Source organism: Medicago sativa, chromosome 7, assembly GCF_051527215.1.
Source record: "Medicago sativa cultivar Bolivia chromosome 7, Bolivia_mono, whole genome shotgun sequence".
NCBI classification, from domain to species: Eukaryota; Viridiplantae; Streptophyta; class Magnoliopsida; order Fabales; family Fabaceae; genus Medicago; species Medicago sativa.
In genome coordinates this window covers 65,510,682-65,531,239 of record NC_140755.1, presented here as the reverse complement: position 1 = coordinate 65,531,239, position 20,558 = coordinate 65,510,682, and the positions used below count along the sequence as shown (strand labels likewise).

At 33.7% G+C, this 20,558-nt stretch overlaps 1 protein-coding gene and 1 long non-coding RNA gene across 3 annotated transcripts; one reads left to right on the top strand and one right to left on the bottom strand.

Moving 5' to 3' along the window:
* Positions 1–6,440: 6,440 nt before the first annotated feature.
* LOC146907748 (putative glutathione S-transferase) lies at positions 6,441–8,251 on the top strand. Its single transcript, XM_085729632.1, has 2 exons — positions 6,441–6,809; positions 7,715–8,251. The coding sequence occupies exons 1-2, from the start codon at positions 6,489–6,491 to the stop codon at positions 8,066–8,068; spliced, it is 675 nt and encodes a 224-aa protein (XP_085585758.1). The 5' UTR covers positions 6,441–6,488; the 3' UTR covers positions 8,069–8,251.
* Positions 7,518–12,911, bottom strand: LOC146907747 (uncharacterized). Of its 2 annotated transcripts, none has more exons than XR_015020303.1 (2): positions 10,035–12,911; positions 7,518–8,717 (listed from the first exon to the last, which is right to left on the bottom strand). It is a non-coding gene; the product is annotated as an uncharacterized LOC146907747 (long non-coding RNA). The 2 variants fall into 2 exon arrangements; XR_015020304.1 differs by having other exon boundaries at positions 10,342–12,911.
* Positions 12,912–20,558: the final 7,647 nt, after the last annotated feature.

The window sequence follows — 20,558 nt, the reverse complement described above, 5'->3', positions numbered from 1 at the left end:
AGAATGGTCCTTATGTTCCCACTACAACTGTGAATGGTGTGACTGGTATTAAACCACAAACATCATGGGATGATGATGACCGAAAAAAAGTGTTATTTGACAAAAAGGCAAAAAACATTCTTCAATCCTCTCTTGGGATGGATGAGTTTTTTCAGAATTTCTAAATGCAAAACGGCCAAAGAAATATGGGACACTTTGGAAACAACACATGAAGAAAATAAAGAATGTGCAAACATGACACTAATGGCGTCTCATCATTCTGATGATGAAGAAAATGAGGTTAGTGATTCTGAAATTAATGATAAATATTCTTATGAAGAATTGCAAAATGCATTTAATGAATTGTATGAAGAATGCATTAATCTCTCTAAAACTTGTGCAAAGCAAAAGAAACAAATTGTATCTCTTGAAAGAAAAGCTTTTGATGCACAAGTTGAATTAGAAAAGGTTAAAAGTTCTTCATGTAATAAATGTAAAGAAAATGAAACAAAAATTGTTGAATTAAACCAAGTGATCAAAAATTTTGAAAAAGGTCACAATGGTTTGGAAGAAGTGCTTAGTAAACAAAGATATTCAAATAACAAAACCGAACTTGGTTTTTCGAATTTTAATAAACCAAGCACAAATAAAACGGTTTTTGTTAAAACAAGCACAAATCTCAACAACATAGAAACCAAGAAAATGCATGTTGTTAATTCTTCCAAGAATGTGAATCAAAGAATTAATTCTAAAAGAAGAAATTATTCTTACAATTCTTTTAAGAAAAATAATTCAAATGTTAAGAATAATTTCTCTAAAGGAAATAATTTTGGTTCACATCATGTTCTTAATTTGACATGTTTTTATTGCAACATAAAAGGGCATACTCTAAATATTTGCTACATAAGAAACTTTGGTGTTCCTTATGGTGAATTTATTTGGGTAAAGAAAGGTATTAACCCACAAGGACCCAAAGAAAAATGGGTACCTAGAAAGTACTATTAATTGTTTTGTAGGTACTTGAAGACCATATGCTTAAATTGTCATATTTAAATTGGTTTCTTCAAGATACAAGACCACATGATATGGTTCGATTTATGATTCATTTGTGGCCGGTGAAAGGTACATAAATTATATGTTTAAGTGTTGAATTTCCATTCAATGTGGCTGAGTATGTGTTTACTTTTGATACTGTGAACATGTTTTTTTCTTTCTTTCTTTACTATCAATGAGTGGATATTTTAAAATGACAATCTATATTAATTGTTATAGTCTATTTGATAGTGTGTATGGATAATGTCGAAAATGCAAATGTGGAATAGGGACCTAGAGAATTGCTTTTCAAATAGATTCCTAAACCACAAATGGCATATATTGATGACCTAATGGATTAAATTAAAAATAATTTGTCATTTATTCGAATGTGATACATATGTCACTTAAAACTAAACATGAATGATTTATATGTTGAGTAAAATATTGATTGTGCGTTTCATGTTGCAATTTCTGATCTAATTCACAATGGTTTTGAATCTTCTATTTTAATTATTTAAAAGTTTGTTTTTTTTTAATAATAAAAGTATCATGGTTTGATGATAGTTAGTGAATATTATCATGAGTATATAAGTTGACTCATAGACATAGTTATGAGAATTCAAAAATATATATGAATGATTGATTTTTCATTGTGAAAAAGATAAGATTTTTACACAAAATTTATTATTTTCCTTATATTACGACCCTTTGGATTTTACCTTTTTTCTTCTTTTTGATGATGTCAAAAGGGGGAGAAAGTGTATGTTTGTGTTTTGTGCTTAAATTGTTTCAGGTATACAATTGCAAAACAAAGGGGGAGATATACAAGACAGGGGAAGTTTTCGTTGAGCAAACATTGTCAAAAGGATATGGTTTGTCATCATCAAAAAGGGGGAGATTGTGAAGAAGATTTCCTTCTTAGACTTGGTTGGGTTTTGATGATAACAAACACACATCACAAAAGAAGAAAAACCATGGAGGTTCAAGTTGAAGAATGAAGACAATGAGACTTAGGCTTCATTGTTATATTTTTGTAAGTATGGTCCTTATCTTTGATTTATCATTCTTAACTTATGGAATAACTTAGAATGCTCAGAAAATAATTATAAACATTTTTTCTAAGTCTCCATATGAAGCAATGTTAAAACTATCATGAAAAGAAATCACACACTCACATTGATTTTCATATATAATGATTTTACATTTCGATGAAAACCCATAATTTATTATGGAAATTTTTCAATAATTTTTTAGCATAAAAATATTTTTATCATGCATTGAAAACTGCAGTATTATTCTTATCATGGCCTTATCAAATTATATATGGCTTTATTGTCTATGAATTATATTTCAGCATATATTTTTATAGTAGAATAATTGATTGCAAATTAATTATTTTGGCTATGTAAATTGCATATAAACTTCAAGCTGGAGTATTGGCTTACGTGTTTTCAAAATCTACACAAAATTGATCATGCCATTTCACTTTGTATTAACGGCTAGTTACTATATATTTTTTCCCGTTGGCTAACAAGAAGAGTTAACGGCTAAATCATTGTTTTGCATGAATTAACATTACAACGGCCGTTTCTTTAATTTAATTTGGCAACAACAATTTTCTTTTGAAAAGTAGCAATGCTTCATAAACATCTTTTTAGCCTCTATAAATTCAATTGAGAATCAAAGCAATTTAATAACATCAACTTTCATTATCTCAATTGACATTTTCAATAACAACAACTTTCATTATCTCAATTGACATTTTTCAATATCACTTGTCTTTAAAACTTTCATTCAAATTGTTTGGAAAACTTTGCATACACTTTAGCATTTATTAAAAAGTTTTCTGAGCACTAAGTCCATATTGTTAAAGTGATATTGATCAAGATATACAGCCATACAATTTTATTCTTCAAATCATTTGTAACATTCTCATCAATTGTTGGTGGGAATTATTGTTAAAGATAGTGGGGTGCTATCTTGTGATTGTTGTAAAAGGTTCTTTGATTCGGGGAGATTCAAAGTCCACCAAAAGTGTTTGGTGTGTGTTGTAATCAAGAGAGAGGGTTTCTTTCTTGTGTTTATGTTAGAAAGATTGTTAGGGGGTCTTGGGGTGAGATTGCTTGTAACAAAGATTCTAACATAGTGAATTCCTTCGCGGGGTGTGAAGGGAGTGGACTGACCCTAAGGTTTAGAGGGGAACCACTATAAACTCTCTTGTGTCTTTTCTTCTTCCCTTGCTCTTTTGTTTTTCCGCATTTATACCTTCATCATTATTTATCGGAAAAATTACCAAGAACGCTAAACTCTGAAAAATTAACCAATATTCCTAGTAACCTAATTCACCCCCCCCCCCCCCCCCCCCCCACCCACCCCACCCCCCCCCCCCCCCCCCCCCCCCCTTAGGTTACAATCTGAACTTACAGTTTTCTTATATCAGAACAAGGTGATGTATTGTTCATGGATCAAGATAAACCTTTGACTTACCAAGAGGCTATTACTAGTTTTGAATTCGAGAAATGGCTTGAAGCCATGAAATTTGAACAAGATGAATGATGTGGCATAGAGACCAAATTGGAAGTAAACAAAATGGGATAACAATAATTTTGGTTCCTATATGTGTAGCTCACGTCATATTGGTCTGTGAGTCAAAATGGTGTGAAATTGCATTAAATCAATTATCACCTCATCGGTTAGCAGAAGTTTTTAATGTTTAAGACCAAACTGATAACGGACTGTTGCATTTGTCCCGAATCAGGGACGATTGTAACAACGATATACGAAGTCAAGTATCAAGTAACTATTTACTCATTAAATTATTAAGAATGAAATAAGTTTGTTACTTTTCCTAGAGGAAAAAATAAAGTATAAGTCTTTAAAAAAAATAAAAATAAAGAAGTCTTCGATCTTTTAGGGTGTGTTTGGCTTGGAAAAGAAAGTGTGAGGAAAGATAGTAAAAGGAAAGATTGTTGAAGGATTGAAAGTTAAGAGAAAGTGAGAAGAAAGTAGGATGATTTTTTAGTTATTTGGTATTAGTGAAAGAGAATGGAAAGTAAGAAGAAAGAATGATTAATATTTCGAAAATGGCATAAATATCCTTATAAAAGATGATTTTTTTTTTTAGGGATAAATGCATAAATAATTAAATATAAATAATTTAACATATGTACACGAACATAAACATTTATTTATATATAGGTTTTGAAAATACAAATATTCAGTAGCATCCCATATTATTTTTTTTGAGAGATGTAGCATCCCATATTTATTTATCAATTTTATAATTTATATAGTAATTTTATGCACAGATATGGACAAAGGTGGAACAACACAAAAATCAAGCCATTTCCTTGCCCTTTCCGCACACTGATGGGAGGAAAGTTTTTTACACCTGGGTCCCACAAATCTTTCTTTCCTTAGCTACGGTTCTTCAGAACCAAACAGTAGAAAGTTTTTAGATTTGCGTGCTTTCCATCCATAGACTTTCTTTCCTTAAACTTTCATGTGAACCAAACACACCCTTAACGTGTTTGTTTGCGTGGTGAGCATCCTTCGAAATTGAAAGCACGCAATTCAATTTTCCAAGACCCAAGTATGTTCCAACAACGTGGAAGTACTTTTCCATACACATAGGACAATAATTATCTGATTCATATTTGACATTTTCTTTTTGATAGAACTCTCATTCATAATATTGATTAAAATCATAGAATTATTCTTTCATTTTTTCATAGTAGTTTGAATGTGTTTTGCTTTTGTGGACTTAATTTCCACGAAAAGACTTACTTTTGACTTTTCTTTCATATTTTATAGTTTGTACTACTAGTTTTGTCTTTTATTTGTTGTAAGGTTATTTTTGTTGGATCGAAGTATAAGTGATTAGTCTATACCATAAATAAATGTTTATGTAAAATTAAAAATAACATAGTAAAATACTCCGATAAATATAAATAGAACTATTAATTTATTTAATAAAATATGACAATTAAAGACAAATAAACAAGTTATAAGGATAAACAAGTTGTTCCCATGAAACTTAATTAAATAGTTGTAGGATAGATCTTTAACCACTTTGGTTTTTAGGGAAAATCTTTAGCCACTTAATTAAAGTGTTTATCGAACGAGGCTAAATCTATAATTAGAGTGTGTATGGACTAATTTTTCTATGCTGAAAAATTCTCTATACGCATTGATTACGGCTATGTAATCCTTTACGTCATTTTTTGGCATTCATGTTGTCAGAATTTTCTTAGTAGGAAAAGTATCACTGATTTTCTAGATCATATGACTCATGCAATATTTACTTCTCTGTAAATAGTACTCCATATACAAGCACCTTTTTTGTGTAAATAAAGTACTTTTAAAAAAATAAGTATATATATAGTTTTAAAAGATACACCCATCCCTCAAAAAAAAAAAAAATACACCCGTAATTAAAAGGCAAAATTTATTTATAAATCCCTTAACTAAACTTCATGTAACGATTTTTTTACACGTATTTTGGTCATTTAGATTGATATGAATATGAATTTATTTCCGCGTGAACTATTAGTCTTCAAATCTACGGTCTTTCGTCTATGTTTGCACATAAATTTTAAATTTAAAGTTTAAAAATCTATATGCAAACCGACCAAATTGGCGTGAAATAAAAAAAAAACACCAAATCATCATCTCAAATGTAGTTGAGAGATCACACGTGTAATTTAGTCTAATTTAAACTATTAAGTATATTAGAAGATACAAAATTAGAGTTAAACACATTCATATACAAAAGTGTAAATATAAGCACGTTCGATAGTCTGTCGGAATAAACAGTTCTAACATATAGACAAATTACAACTATTCATATATATTGCTTTATAAACAAGGGTCTTGCTAACGAGTGTCCTCGTGACACTTTTCAAGTATTTTAAAATAAACAATTATTTTTTTAAAAAGTTAATATTTGATTTCTAATGCATTGGATATACGCATTTTCGTAAATACTTACCAATTATGGCCCTTAAAGAGTGTTCCGGTAACACTCATTATTATTTCCGTAAAAATAATTATGATTGAAGTCAAATATTTCTAACATTACCGTGATTAATATTGAACGATGCTATAAAGAACTTGTTCATTAACAATGTTTGTGAATGAAATACTAAATTAAACACATTGCATTTTCTTTTCAATATATGTTAAAATTGCAAAAAAAACTTATGATAAGGAACTTAGTACTAGTAATCTTATGAGTCAACGGAAAAAAATGGTGATCTTACATATATTTGGTCAAAGGTAGGCCACTTTACATTTCCTTCAACTTGCAATTAATTTAATAGACTTTTCTTGTTGACTTCCAATTTTGTTGAAAAATATTTATAGCTCTAACTGTAAAAGAAACAATCCTGGCTCTATATATAGAAGTAGATATTAGCAAGAAATATATCAATAAACCAAAAACAGTTGTTTGAGTATAGAATTGAAGCACTAAGATGGCATCAAATCAGGAAAATGTGAAGCTTTTTGGAATGATGGCAAGTCCATTTGTGAGTAGGGTGGAGATTGCTCTAACATTGAAGGGAGTTGAATACAAATATGAGTTAGAAAAGGGAGGGAACTTGAGTGATACACTCATAAAATACAACCCTGTTTATAAGAAGGTTCCTGTGTTAGTTCATAATGATAAGCCTATATCAGAATCCCTTGTGATTCTTGAGTATGTCGATGAGACCTGGAAACAAAATCCAATATTGCCTTCAGATCCTTACAAAAGAGCCTTGGCTCGTTTCTGGACCAAGTTCATAGATGATAAGGTAATTCTAATCTTCTATTCTTTTTGTTGTGTAATTCTCGTGTCTTGTTTTTTTTAAGTAATCTAATGATTAAAAATTCACTTTTAAAGTGTATAAATGGGGTGTCCGAAGTTCGAACTCCGATCCCTGCATATAATATACAGTGTCCCTACCAACTGAACCGAGATCACATGAACGTAATTCTTGTGTCTTTATTTGTGCGCATGTGTGGATAAAATATTTCACAAGCATGTGGATGGTAGCTTAATAAATATTTCACAAGCATGTGAAAGAAAAACATAGAGAACCGCATAGAGAAAAACAATACATGTGGATATTTGTAAATTTATATAAATAAATACCACAAACTTCACTAAGGGTGTGTTTGGATGGAAGGTTTAGGAGTGGAAGGGAGATGAGGGTTTAGTTTTCATTTTTAAATTACGGACAATGTTAAATGTTTTTTAAAAAGTTAACATATTAACATAATAAACGAACATATAATACTGCAATCACACTTGATTTATTTTAGAAAAACATGTTATATAGTCCGTAATTTTAAAAAGAAAAGTAAACCCTTCTTTCCCTGCCCCTCCTAAACCCTCAATCCAAGCACACCCTAAATGTCTCTCTAGCGTATATCCACATTGAGAACCGCTTCAAATATCATATTTATTCAACAAAACGAGTAACGGATGACTATTATATATGCATGTGGATACTCATAAATACTCAACCAATCCATCACAAGTCATTATATTTCACTTACGATAATAGTGAATACATCAATATTTAAGAAGAATAATCTGGTAAAATTATTATCATTTTTCTTATCTATAATTTTTGTGAAACAAACAACTGTGATAGTTTCTTTCTTACTTTTAACATACATAATTTTCATAATTACCTTAATTTTTTAAAACCAGTGTTTAAGTGCTGCACGGAAAGCTGCTTTCACTATTGATGAGCAAGAACGTGAGAAAGCTATTGAGGAAACAGAAGAGACTTTTCAAATTCTTGAGAATGAGCTTAAGGATAATTTCTTTGGTGGAGAGGAGATTGGAATTGTTGATATTGCTGCAGTCTTCATAGCTTTTTGGTTCCCCATTGTACAAGAAGCAACAAACTTGAAGTTGTTCACTAGTGAGAAATTTCCCAAGCTTTACAAATGGAGTCAAGACTTCACCAACCATCCAGTTGTTAAGGATAAATTGCCTCCTAGAGAAGGACTTTTGGCTTACTTTAAAGCTCGTTATGAAAGTCTTCTTGCTTCAAAATAGATTAAGTTATGGTGTTACATACTTAGGGAATTTAAGGAGAATTGTCTGGATTAATTGTTTGAATTTTCATGTCAAATTAGGTATATGCAACCTAGGATTTCTCACTGTTTAAAAAGTCTAGGATTTTGTCCTTGTTTACACTATTTTAATTAATAAATAAAGTCCTTATTCCCATGAAAATAACATGCCATCACTTTATAATTAAATCGATTTCTTGACAAAAAAAAAATTAAATCGATTTAGTTTATATGTTATCAATATTTTGATGCTTAGGTCCTGTATGTGTAGCTCAATTGGTAGCTGCCAGGGATAATTTGTGCAGGGATCGGGGTTCGAACACCGGATTCCCCATGTAACGCCCAAATTGAAAGTGTCTAAAATACTCAATAAGTGCGTTAAAACTGATATTGGATACATTAATTATACAATACAGAAACGACATCAGTCGAGAGTTTAGTTACAAAGCCAACATAAGTCTTATGTTACATTATTTCCACAAAGATAGTCGAACGAAACTTATCTACAAAATTCATTACAACACATCTCATAATATAACATATGCATCAATAGAAAGACTTAAAGTTGGATCCACGTAAGCACGATCAATCCAAAGCTTTCTCTTTACCTTTGCCACGAGAGACCTGTGAACCTGAACAAATAATGAGAGGGATGAGACATAATGCCTCAGTGAGTTCTATCTATTCCTAAGCTATAGATAACCTCGGGGGAAAAACCTACGGTTACCACGTGTCTACATTACAACCTGGCGGTTGATTATACGTGTGTGGTCATGCTTGTCTAGACGGTAGTGCATACTAGAACCGTCATTGCTACATTATATCACCGAAGGTTTAACTATCAACTTACGTGTCAAGGCGATCGAGGAAAACTAAGATCGCTTCACCATGATACACTAATGCATCAAGGCCAAAACTTAACATATTCATGACACGTCTCTATACCGGACGATTAGGAAAAACCTAATATCATTCTCGGTAATCTTCATAACTATCTCAAGTCTAACTTCGTAACATGCATAATCGTATTCATTAAGTTAGAGGTTAGCGTTGAACAATACATTATCTGAGTTCAATTTTTACGGAGAGCCCCGAGGTGGAGTAATCCCGAGCACAATCCCTATCTAATCGATGAAAACTTATCTAAGGTAACATCGGTACTCCCTCTGTATCGTACGGGCCCCTCATGCGAAGCTTATCCCGTTTCACCTAATGGAAACCCCTTGAGATTCAACCTAGTGTGAATCACAAGCGGCACGACACCTACGTCTTACTTATACTTTCTTAGGGAATAGATTAAACTAATCGCTTCACAACTCATCATACTTATATCCTATAATGATGTTCTATTCTCGACAAGCTATGTCAAGGCTCTATGTTTCTTCCCTTGCTTAATTCATCTCTACCCCATCATGTTTCGGATAAAATTCTCATATGCCGATCTTGGTAACTATGCTAAGATTGCCATGATTTTTAATTCAAGAATCGTTTGATGTTATGTGCATTGCCTAGATGTTGTTTTGGGGTTATAAAGTTATAAAACGATGAAAGAAAGGCTTCGGGATTCACCACCGACCCTAGAATGGACCAACAGGCCAAAAGCATGCTGGCCCTTTCAGAGAGCTGCGCTAATAGCGACTTTTTCTGGGCTCCTGTCTGAAGAATTTCGCTGTTAGCGAAATATTTCGCTAATAGCGAGTTTCTTCGGGTCTGTGGTGCAAAATTTGCAATTTTTGACCCAAAACTCATCCAAATGGTTCCTGCAATGCACCAAAACATCCAACAACATATAGAAACAATATTAAACATATTCCATGGCAATTTTAACAAGTAATCATCAAGAATTGGCTTAGGGTACCAAAAACCTAACTAAAAAAATTTGGCACAAAACATAACTTCCACACTAAGAAATCTCAAACCAAAGGAAGGTTAGCTATCTAAGAACTCACCTTAAAAGAACTGAAGTGTAACCCAAGTATTTCTAAGCTTCTACCAAAACCCTAAATATGTAGAGATCAAATGAAGAAGGCTTGCTCTAAGAAGGTACGTCCACAGGTTAATCAGGTACATACATCTTTTTGGTGTTTGAATTTAATCATTGATATCACCTTCTCGATCAAATATCAAGAAGGGATCGTCCCTCATAAAGACGATCCTATGGTGGTGGATGTTTGGATCTTTAATTAGTATGTAAGTAGAGCCCTGATTGCCACATGCTTATAGGCGGAGGAGCTACATCAAGTTTTCTGGTCTTACCACTCCACCAGAGAGACTACCAACAAATTGGTATTTGGAGCTGATGCGATGATTGTCGTCGAAATTGATGTTCCCACATGGAGCAGAGAACATGTCTCCGAGGATGATAACAACCTCATTTTGTTTGATAATCTACAACTTCTGGAGGAAGTAAGAGATGCAGCTAACATCAAGAAGTATGCCACAAAGCTTAAAGCTTCCAAAAAATACAACTCAAAGTTAATGCTGAGAAGGATGCTGAAAAGAAATAACCCCTTCCTTTATGTATGTGTATGCATTTGTCAAAGAATTTTAAAGGTTTGTGAGAGAAAAATTGAATTAAGCAAGAAAACATTAAGAGTATCGACATGTTTTTTTAGGAATAGCATTAATATGTTAAAATTACTGTAACAAAAAAAAAATAACGCGTTAAAATAAAATTATAAGTTTTAAATGAAGAAAATTATTTGTAAACTGACCTACTTATTTATTTTTTTTTTTTAAGAAAAACTGACCTACTTATTAGAATATTAAATATTCATTGTATATTTTATTAGTATATTGTATATTATTTAGAGATAATTGAGAACCAAGTTAAAGATATTTGATGTCATAGATACTTGATCCCCAAGTTAGAGATACTTGAGGCACAAAACAACATCATTGTATAAAATGAAACACTCCCCCCTCTTCTAAACCCTAGTTGTGTCAGTGCCGGCCTCCCTCCCTTATTCTTGTTTTCTTTCGAGCATCTCACCAAAACACAATCACGTCTGAGTCTGCTCCCTCTTCTCCAACAAAAACACCAAAAACAACCACAACCGAACCTTCGGTTGTCAAAACCAACACTTCATCCATTCATCCTGCTCTTATTATCACCAATATCATCAAAATAACCCTTGATATTGAAAAGAGTTAGTACAATACTTGGTCTGAGTTGTTCAAAATTTATGCTCAAGCCTATGAGGTCGTTGACCACATCCTTCTCCCTTCCATGACGGATGACCACTTATAACGCCCTATCTCTCAAAGAAACTAACCCAGCCCTATGGAAACGCCTTGATACTATTGTTTTGCAATGGATCTATGGAACCATCTCTACTGACCTTCTCCATACCATAATTGAACGTAACTCTACCGCAAAACTAGCTTGGGATCGTCTTTTTGACATTTTCTTTTATAACAAAAACTCTTGTGCCCTCTATCATGAACAAGAATTTTCCTGGGTAACCATGGAACAATTCCCAGACGCATCCTCTTATTGCTATAAATAATTCATTCTATTAGAATATAAAATATTCATTGTATAAATTATTAGTACATTGTATATTATTTAGAGATAATTGAGGACCAAGTTAAAGATACTTGATGTCCAAGATATTTGATGCCCAAGTTAGAGATACTTGAGGTCCAAGACAACATCATTGTATAAATACACATTAGAACATAATGAATTCTATTACTACTAAACATTAGGACAGCGACACATGAACCCCGCAATACACTTTGGTAATTCAGCCTTGTTTCTACAATAAAGAGATGGACAATCACTGTCCTGAGTGCACTTGTGAAAGAATTCGAAAAAGTTTCCACTTGCAACAACAGCTATATAACTAAATAGGATGATAACATACACAAACTTGTGAATTGTACCCATATTTTTTTTCTCTCATTTTTATGTAATCAATGGAGTATTGTTTGGTCATTTTATAATGTAAAACAATTAAAGCTATGTTTATGTCAATCCAAATCATAAAAACTAGAATATAAAATGTCTCTTAAGTGTATCCATGTGTGTATTTGTCCTTTGATCACTCAATCGATCACTTGACTTCTCTTTTTTTTTTTTTTTAAAAAAGTATTGATCTTTTAAGGATCTCGTATTAAAATATTTTGGGTCATTAAAGGTCATTTTTATCCATTTTGTTATTATTTTCCTCATTTCTTTAGCCTTTCGTGGTAGAAAAGGCAACATTCCAAAAGAGGGTAATTGTTTAGAAGGATGATGAAGTTAGTTATGGGCATAATTTAAACAACAACAAAAGAACCACGTAGATCAAATATGATATGTCAAGAATCTGAGAGATATAATTTTCTTATATCAGATAAACCTGTGATTTACCAAGAGGCCATTACTAGTCTTGAATCCGAGAAGTAGCTTGAAGCCATGAAATCTGAACAAGATGAATGATGTGGCATAGGGACCAAATTGAAAGTAAACAAAATGGGGAAACAACCATTTGAATCCATGTATGTGCAACTCGATGTCATAATCGTCCCTGACTTAGGATCGTGTGATGTGGCATTATGGACTAAATTGAAATAAGATTATCTTCAACAATATAACCTTCATGAACCTTCATAAAAAACCTAAAAATTTGTTAACAAGAATCATCATTTTCTTAATCATCTTAATAAACTTCATCACTTTCTTCAAACAAACTCAAAAAAAAAACTTAAAAAAATGGAAGGTTGATTCCATCATCCACAAAATTCCTTCTTCTTCCCATTATTTCTACAATTGAGTAAAACATAGATGAGTGATGCTAAACATCACGATAAAAAGGCCAGTGAAAGCATCCCGAAAGGCTAAGTATATTGGTAACAAAAAAAAAACGGAACCCCACCAACCACACAATGCAGTTACAGTTTTTTTTTAGCCTATCGGAATGTTTCGTGAAACATCTTTCGCTGTATGTAGCATTTCTGAACATAGATTACATCAAATCTATAAATCTCAAGTTTGAAATTTTAATTTTTCAGATTCTTTTCCATTTTATAATGTTCTCAATTTTTTTTTTCAAAATAAAATCCATTAGACAAAAAATCCAACTCATTCTCAAAACCTGATTACCAAAATCAAATTAATCTCACTCAACAAAAAATCTTTCTCAAAACTCATTTGGTTAATTGTACATGTTATTCTTTACCTTTTCTTTCTTTTTTATATTTCCCAGCGGAGGAGTTGAAAGGAATGAAAAGAAAACTGAAAGGAAAATAAACAAATTGAGTTAAGAAATTCCCAGATTTAATCATTTAGCCACAATTATAATCAGTTTTAGCCACGGTCCGTGGCCAAACATAAAGTTCCCATATTTCTTCATTTTTGTATCAGTTAGCGTCAATTTTTTTCCACAATTTTGAGAATAAGAAAATTCCTATAATAACAACATCAATCGAAGGTTGTTACTTCCCTTTCTATTTCACGCACAGTGGTGCCATAGTTGTTGTTGTTGAACATTTAGTAAAAAGGATATTTCTGGATTTTCAAAAAGGAATTCAATCCACAAAACCATAACATAAGGGAATAAAATGGTGTTTTCCCATTTTGATTACTTTCAATTTGATCCCTACGCCACATCATTTATCTTGTCAGCCCAAATTAATTGTCACCTCATTAGTTAGTAGAAGATATTAAAGTCAAACTGATAACGAAGGTACACATATAAAACTATTTTGTATTTTATTCCGAGCTAGAGATCATTTGAAGAGTGATATAGATATACAAAGTCGAGGATCAAACTAAGTTTGTGTGCGTGGTGAGAGCATTCTTTGAAATTGAAAGCACACAATTCAATTTTCCAAGACCAAAGTATGTTCCAACAACGTGGAAGTACTTTTCCATACACAGGACAATAATTATCTGATTCACATTTGAATTTTTCTTTTTGATAGAATACTATTGATTAAAATCATAGAATTTTTTTTTCTTTCTCATAGTAGTTAGAATGTGTTTTGCTTTTGTGGACTTAATTTCCACGAAAAGACTCACTTTTGACTTTTCATTCTTATTTTAAGCTTGTACTACTAGTTTTGTCTTTTATTTGTTGTAAGGTTATTTTTGTTAGATCGAAGTATAAGTGATTAGTCTATACCATATATATACATACAAAAGAGAAGTAAATTCATACACATAATATTATAGTTTTGGATGGAGATGTGTATCAATTATAGGAGATGTGTTCTGGACAGAAAGAAATAATAGGTTGTTTAAATTAAAAGAAATGTCAATTATTCAATTGTTAGATAAAGTACAATTAATTTTTTTTTGGTGATGAAGGCAAAGTATGCTAATTTTCCTTTTGGCTATCATTTATGTAATTAATTTCTATGTTAATTAATTTCTTTTGTTTGGTTTGTAATTTTGTATAATTTATGTGGTCTCTCTGGTACACCTTGTTAAAAAAATATATAAGAGATTTTTTTTTGAAGAAAAAAAAATATATAAGAGATGTTGTCTCCAAAATTTGTAACTTTTCATTAAATAATGGTGATAATTTTTTGTCCTTTGACATCGCATATAAAATGTTTGATAGATCTCTGGCAAGTGCACCAAATACTATCGAAGTAGTAAAAATATCGTTCCCACGAGGACTGTTTTTAACTTCAATAATTCAATTGCGTTATATAATTAGGATGTATAAAAGCGTATTTTGTTTTGCCACTAGGCAGTAGATTTGGTTTGATTTTAAGAAATCAAATAAAAAAGAATAGATTTGATTAAGAAAATATGGAGAGAGATGAGATCAGGTCTTCGAATCCTCTATGTTTCCCCTAATTGGTTACTGCACCTATTGTTACTAATGATTCTCTAGTTTCACGATAGTTAACAAATTAGCCCTAATCAATCCCTTGAGTTAGGACCCTCTTTTTAAACTACAGCCCCTAATTCCTTAGGTGGTCTAATAATCATCAAAGGTTTAAGCACGTTAACCTAATATCACTAACAAACGATTATCCATTCCTAGACTAACCATGTTTATTAGAACAATTCAATTAGGTCTAAGTCGAAAGCTATGGTCAGTAGTCATTCGTTCTCACAAAATCATGTTTATATTTGATCAGGATATAAAAAGCGTTAAGAACAATTGAATTGAATGAAAACTAGAATATCATTAATAAGTAATAGAGTTTCACAGCAACATGTATCAATTAGGGTTACATAGATTCATCTCTGACCTAATCTCTGAGAGATTTAGCTACTCATAATCGAGTTTACAAATAGCATAATCAATGAAATAATTAAAACATACATGAATTGGTAAAAGGATGAAGAAATCGCCCTTCTAGCCGTCTCTGATGTCTCAAAATCGCACTTTGCTCTCCAAAATCGTAACCCTTGTTCTTCAGATTGAGTGCAGTATTTATAGAAGTCATGGGCCTGACCCGTCAAAATCGCGCCGCGCCATGTATATAGGCGTGCCGCGATTTCCCTCAAACAGGGAGGATGTAATTTTGCTTCAAAAATCGCAGCACGGCTTGGAATTGGCGTGGCGCGATTTCCTTCGAACAGACTTCAATATTTAAGCTTTTTGCACTCCAGAACAGTATAAATTGCATGAGAACTCTATCAAAATGTCACAATAAGTCCCTAATATTACGTAATGACAGAATGTCATCACAACCCCAAACTTAAACCATTCCTTGTCCTCAAGGAATTTGCTTGCAACAGTGACGAACGACAGTAAAATAACAGTTACCTGACAAAACGATAGTACCCAAAAGTTCATTCTCCTTCTAGCTAAAGATGAGCTAGTTTGACTTGTTCGCATCCACCAATTCACAACTCCTCGCATCAAATTGAAACAGGGTTCTACCAGTCGACATGCAGGTCTACATATTACCATACGCTTGAAAAGTTTCTAAATATCAATCAAAGTCAATATCATTACACACTTTTGAGGTCTTTAGGGTTATAACGGGGCTTAGGTGAAAGGTGGGATATATTTGGATAAGTAGGCTACACAAAATTTGAGTTAGGCATTCCTACGGAAGTTATAGCACAAAATTTCAATCCATCATTCATTCACCCTTTTGGAATAACAATCAATGTAAAGGTACTAGAGAATATTTTTAACATTTAGGGACAATCGAGTTTGAAGTTACTCGGATTTTCAATGTTTTGTCCCTTTTTCATCATTCATTTTCATTTTTTTTTTCATACACCATTTTTGTGTATATTTTGCATGACAATTTTTTCTTTTTCTTTCATTTTTTGTTCTCTAATTCTCTAGTACCCCCACCCCAAACTTAGTTGGTTGCAAATTCCAATAGCAACCCCAAACTTAATCTTTAGCAACATTCTACAATGCCTTAACTCAGAAATTCATTAAGGGACAAGTCCTAAAAGTCTCTAGGCTTGTAATGTAGTTTGTCACCGAACAAAAAGTTCTAATCCTACCGGCTCACAATTGGTTAAGAAAGGATAAATTCAACAAATTAAAACAGGGTAGGCTTCAAAAAGGCTCACAGGACCAAGCACTTTTGCCTCAGTGTGTAATTGACAAAGACCAATCAATAATAGAGAAACAATGCAAGTTCTAGAAATGTAGTTGCATGGAAAACTAATCTAAATATAAGTAAATTGAAAAATAAATTTGGCAATGAACCTTATGGCTGAGATTTCTGGGAGTATGTGACTACCTAGCAACGCCGTACACTTCGCCTTTGAATCAAGTCACCCCTCCTTTAGAACTTTTGGAATACCGTTTCATCAAACAACTGTTACTAAACTGGAATAGGTCACATGAAACAAAACAAATTCATTAATAATAAACAAGTGCAGGAGCAATTACAATAGGGAAATAAGTTCAATGGACTTTGACATTAAAAAGAAAATAAAGAAAATAAATTGAAAACAAAATAAATGTAGTGGGTTGCCTCCCACCCAGCGCTTCTTTATCGTCACTAGCTTGACTGCTAAGGATTCTCAGAGGTCGTTCAGAATGAGTGCCACCCTTCCTTTTGGTAGGTCGCCACCTAGGTATGGTTTAACTCTTTGTCCATTTACTTTGAAACTTCGATCTCCTTCAGGTGTCACTAGTTCAACAGCTCCATATGGTGACACACTTTTGACCAACAATGGTCCAGACCATTTTGACTTGAGCTTCCCAGGAAACATCTTCAACCTGGAATTATACAACAAAACTAGTTGTCCACAGTTAATATCCCTAGACACTAAGTTTTTGTCATGATACCTTTTTGTCCTGGCTTTATAGATGAGCGCATTTTCATACGCTCTAAGCCTCATCTCCTCAAGTTCATTAAGTTTCAAAATTCTTTTCTTACCAGCGGCTATTTGATCAAAATTTAAGGCCTTAATGGCCCAATAAGCTTTATGTTCTAGCTCGACTGGAAGATGACATGCCTTCCCATAGACTAACTGATAGGGTGAGAACCCAAGATGGGTCTTAAAGGCTGTCCTATATGCCCACAGTGCGTCATCTAATTTTCTAGACCAATCTTTCCTATTTGACGCAACTGTCTTCTCCAGAATCTGTTTCAGCTGTCGGTTTGAAACCTCTGCTTGACCACTAGTTTGTGGGTGATAGGGAGTTGCAACTTTGTGCTTAATGTTATACTTTTTGAGCACATTTTCAAGAAAATTATTGCAAAAATGCTTCCCCCCATCACTGATCAATACTCTAGGGGTTCCAAACCTAGTGAAAATATTCTTTTGAAGGAAGTTGACAACAGTTTTGGCATCATTAGCAACACATGGTATCGCTTCAACCCACTTTGTGACATAATCAACACAGACTAGAATATGGAGATAAGAGTAAGAGGAAGGGAATGGTCCCATAAAATCAATACCCCAACAATCAAATGGTTCAACTTCAATGATTCCTTTTAGGGGCATTTCATTCCTCTTTGATATGTTACCTGTCCTTTGGCATTTGTCACATCTTGTGACGAAGTCGTGGCAATCTTTGAAAAGGGTGGGCCACCAGAATCCACTTTGCAAAATTTTTGCAGCTGTTCTTTCTCCACTGTGGTGGCCTCCATAAGCTGAGCTATGGCAGTGCCACATGATACTATGTGCTTCCTCACCTGCAACACAACGTCTAATCAAACCGTCAGTACCTACCTTAAACAGATACGGGTCATCCCACAAGTAGTGGTTTGCATCTTTGAAGAACTTTTTCCTCTGAGGGTAGGTCAGATCATCAGGAACTATGTTGCCGGCCTTAAAGTTTGCCATGTCAGCAAACCAAGGTCTTTCTCCAATAGCAAACAGCTGTTCATCGGGGAACTCGGCCTTGATGGCCTTCTCCTTCTTTGTTACCTCATCATTCTCCAGCCTTGAGAGGTGGTCAGCTACCACGTTCTCGACTCCCTTCTTGTCACGAATTTCAAGATCAAATTCTTGCAATAATAGGATCCACCTCAACAGTCGAGGCTTTGAATCCCCTTTAGTTAAGAGATATTTGAGAGCTGCATGATCTGTAAAAACAATGACTTTGGAGCCTATTAGATAAGAACGAAATTTTTCCAATGCAAAGATTACCGCAAGCAATTCCTTTTCAGTTGTGGAATAGTTAACTTGATTTTCATTTAAAACCTTGCTTGCATAGTAAATTGCATGAAAAAATTTGTTCTTGCGTTGGCCTAGGACTGCACCAACAGCATAATCACTTGCATCACACATAAGTTCAAAAGGTAAATCCCAATCGGGTGCAATGATTATTGGTGCAGTTACCAACTTGTTTTTAATCAAAGAAAAAGCATTTAGACATTCAGAATCAAAATTAAACTCGTTTTCTTTGACCAAGAGGTTACAGAGGGGTTTGGAAATTTTAGAAAAGTCTTTTATGAACCGCCGATAGAAACCGGCATGCCCCAAGAAACTCCTCACTCCTTTAACATTGATTGGTGGAGGAAGTTTCTCTATAACCTCTATCTTAGCTTGGTCCACTTCAATGCCTTTAGCACTTATCTTATGCCCCAAAACTATACCTTCGGTTACCATAAAATGACATTTTTCCCAATTCAAAACAAGGTTAGTTTCGGTGCATCTTTTAAGTACAGCATTTAAATGGAACAAGCATTGATCAAAAGACGTACCAAAAACAGAAAAGTCGTCCATAAATACATCAATGTTCTTCTCTATCATATCAGAGAAGATGGAAAGCATGCACCTTTGAAAGGTTGCCGGCGCATTACACAGCCCAAAGGGCATCCTTCGATAAGCAAACACACCGAATGGACAAGTGAAGGCAGTCTTTTCTTGATCTTCCGGAGCCACTGCAATTTGATTATACCCTGAATACCCATCCAAGAAGCAATAAAAGGCTTGGCCAGCCAGTCTCTCAATCATTTGATCCATGAATGGTAATGGAAAGTGGTCCTTTCTTGTTGCGGTATTCAACCTCCGGTAGTCTATACACATTCTCCAACCAGTGACGGTGCGGGTAGGTATCAATTCATTTTTTTCATTTGCTACCACCGTCATTCCTCCTTTCTTGGGTACCACATGAACTGGACTTACCCATGAGCTATCTGAGATAGGGTAGATCATACCTGCATCTAGTAACTTCAGCACCTCTTTCTTTACCACTTCCTTCATTGTTGGGTTAAGTCTCCTTTGAGGTTGAACCACCGGTTTGTATTCAGCCTCCATGTGTATTTTATGCATGCAATAAGCTGGACTAATACCCTTTAAATCAGAAATGTTCCACCCCAAAGCTCCTTGATTGTCTCTTAACACCCTCATCAACTTTTCTTCTTCCAAAGGTGTCAAGGTATTGCTGATGATTGCTGGTTTAGAGGCATCCTTAGTGAGAAAAACATATTTCAAGTGAGAAGGGAGTTCTTTTAATTCTGGATTTTTCTCTCCTTCTCCACTCAAAATAGGAGCATCTATAGAGTGCTTACCCATTAATTCTTCTGTTTTTACCAGACCCAACTCTTGCTTGCTTGCTGCTAGTTGCTTCACACAATCACTTACTTCAAGATCTTCATCATCTTCACCTTTTTCTATAGAATTCACAATTGCACGTTCAAGAGGGTGTGTTGGTTGATGTTCACAAGAGTCATCTTTAACTATTTCTTCAACAATGTCAATCCGGTAACACTTGGGATTTTCATCTTTGTGCTTCATGGCCTCAAATATATTAAACACTACTTGCTCCTTATGGAATCTCAACATTAGCTCTCCTTTCTCAATGTCAATCAAAGCACGGCCAGTTGCAAGGAAAGGTCTTCCTAGAATGAGTGGCATATCCTCATCTTCAGCCATATCTAAGATCACAAAATCTGCCGGGAACACCAAGTCATTAACCTTGACTAGCACATCTTCAAGTATACCGAAGGGATAAGAGATTGACCGATCAGCTAAAGTAATGGTCATTCTTGTTGGTTTTGGTTCCCCACACTTAAGCTTCTTCATCATTGAAAGAGGCATCAGATTTATACTTGCTCCCAAATCACATAAAGCTCTTCCAATGTCTACCGGTCCA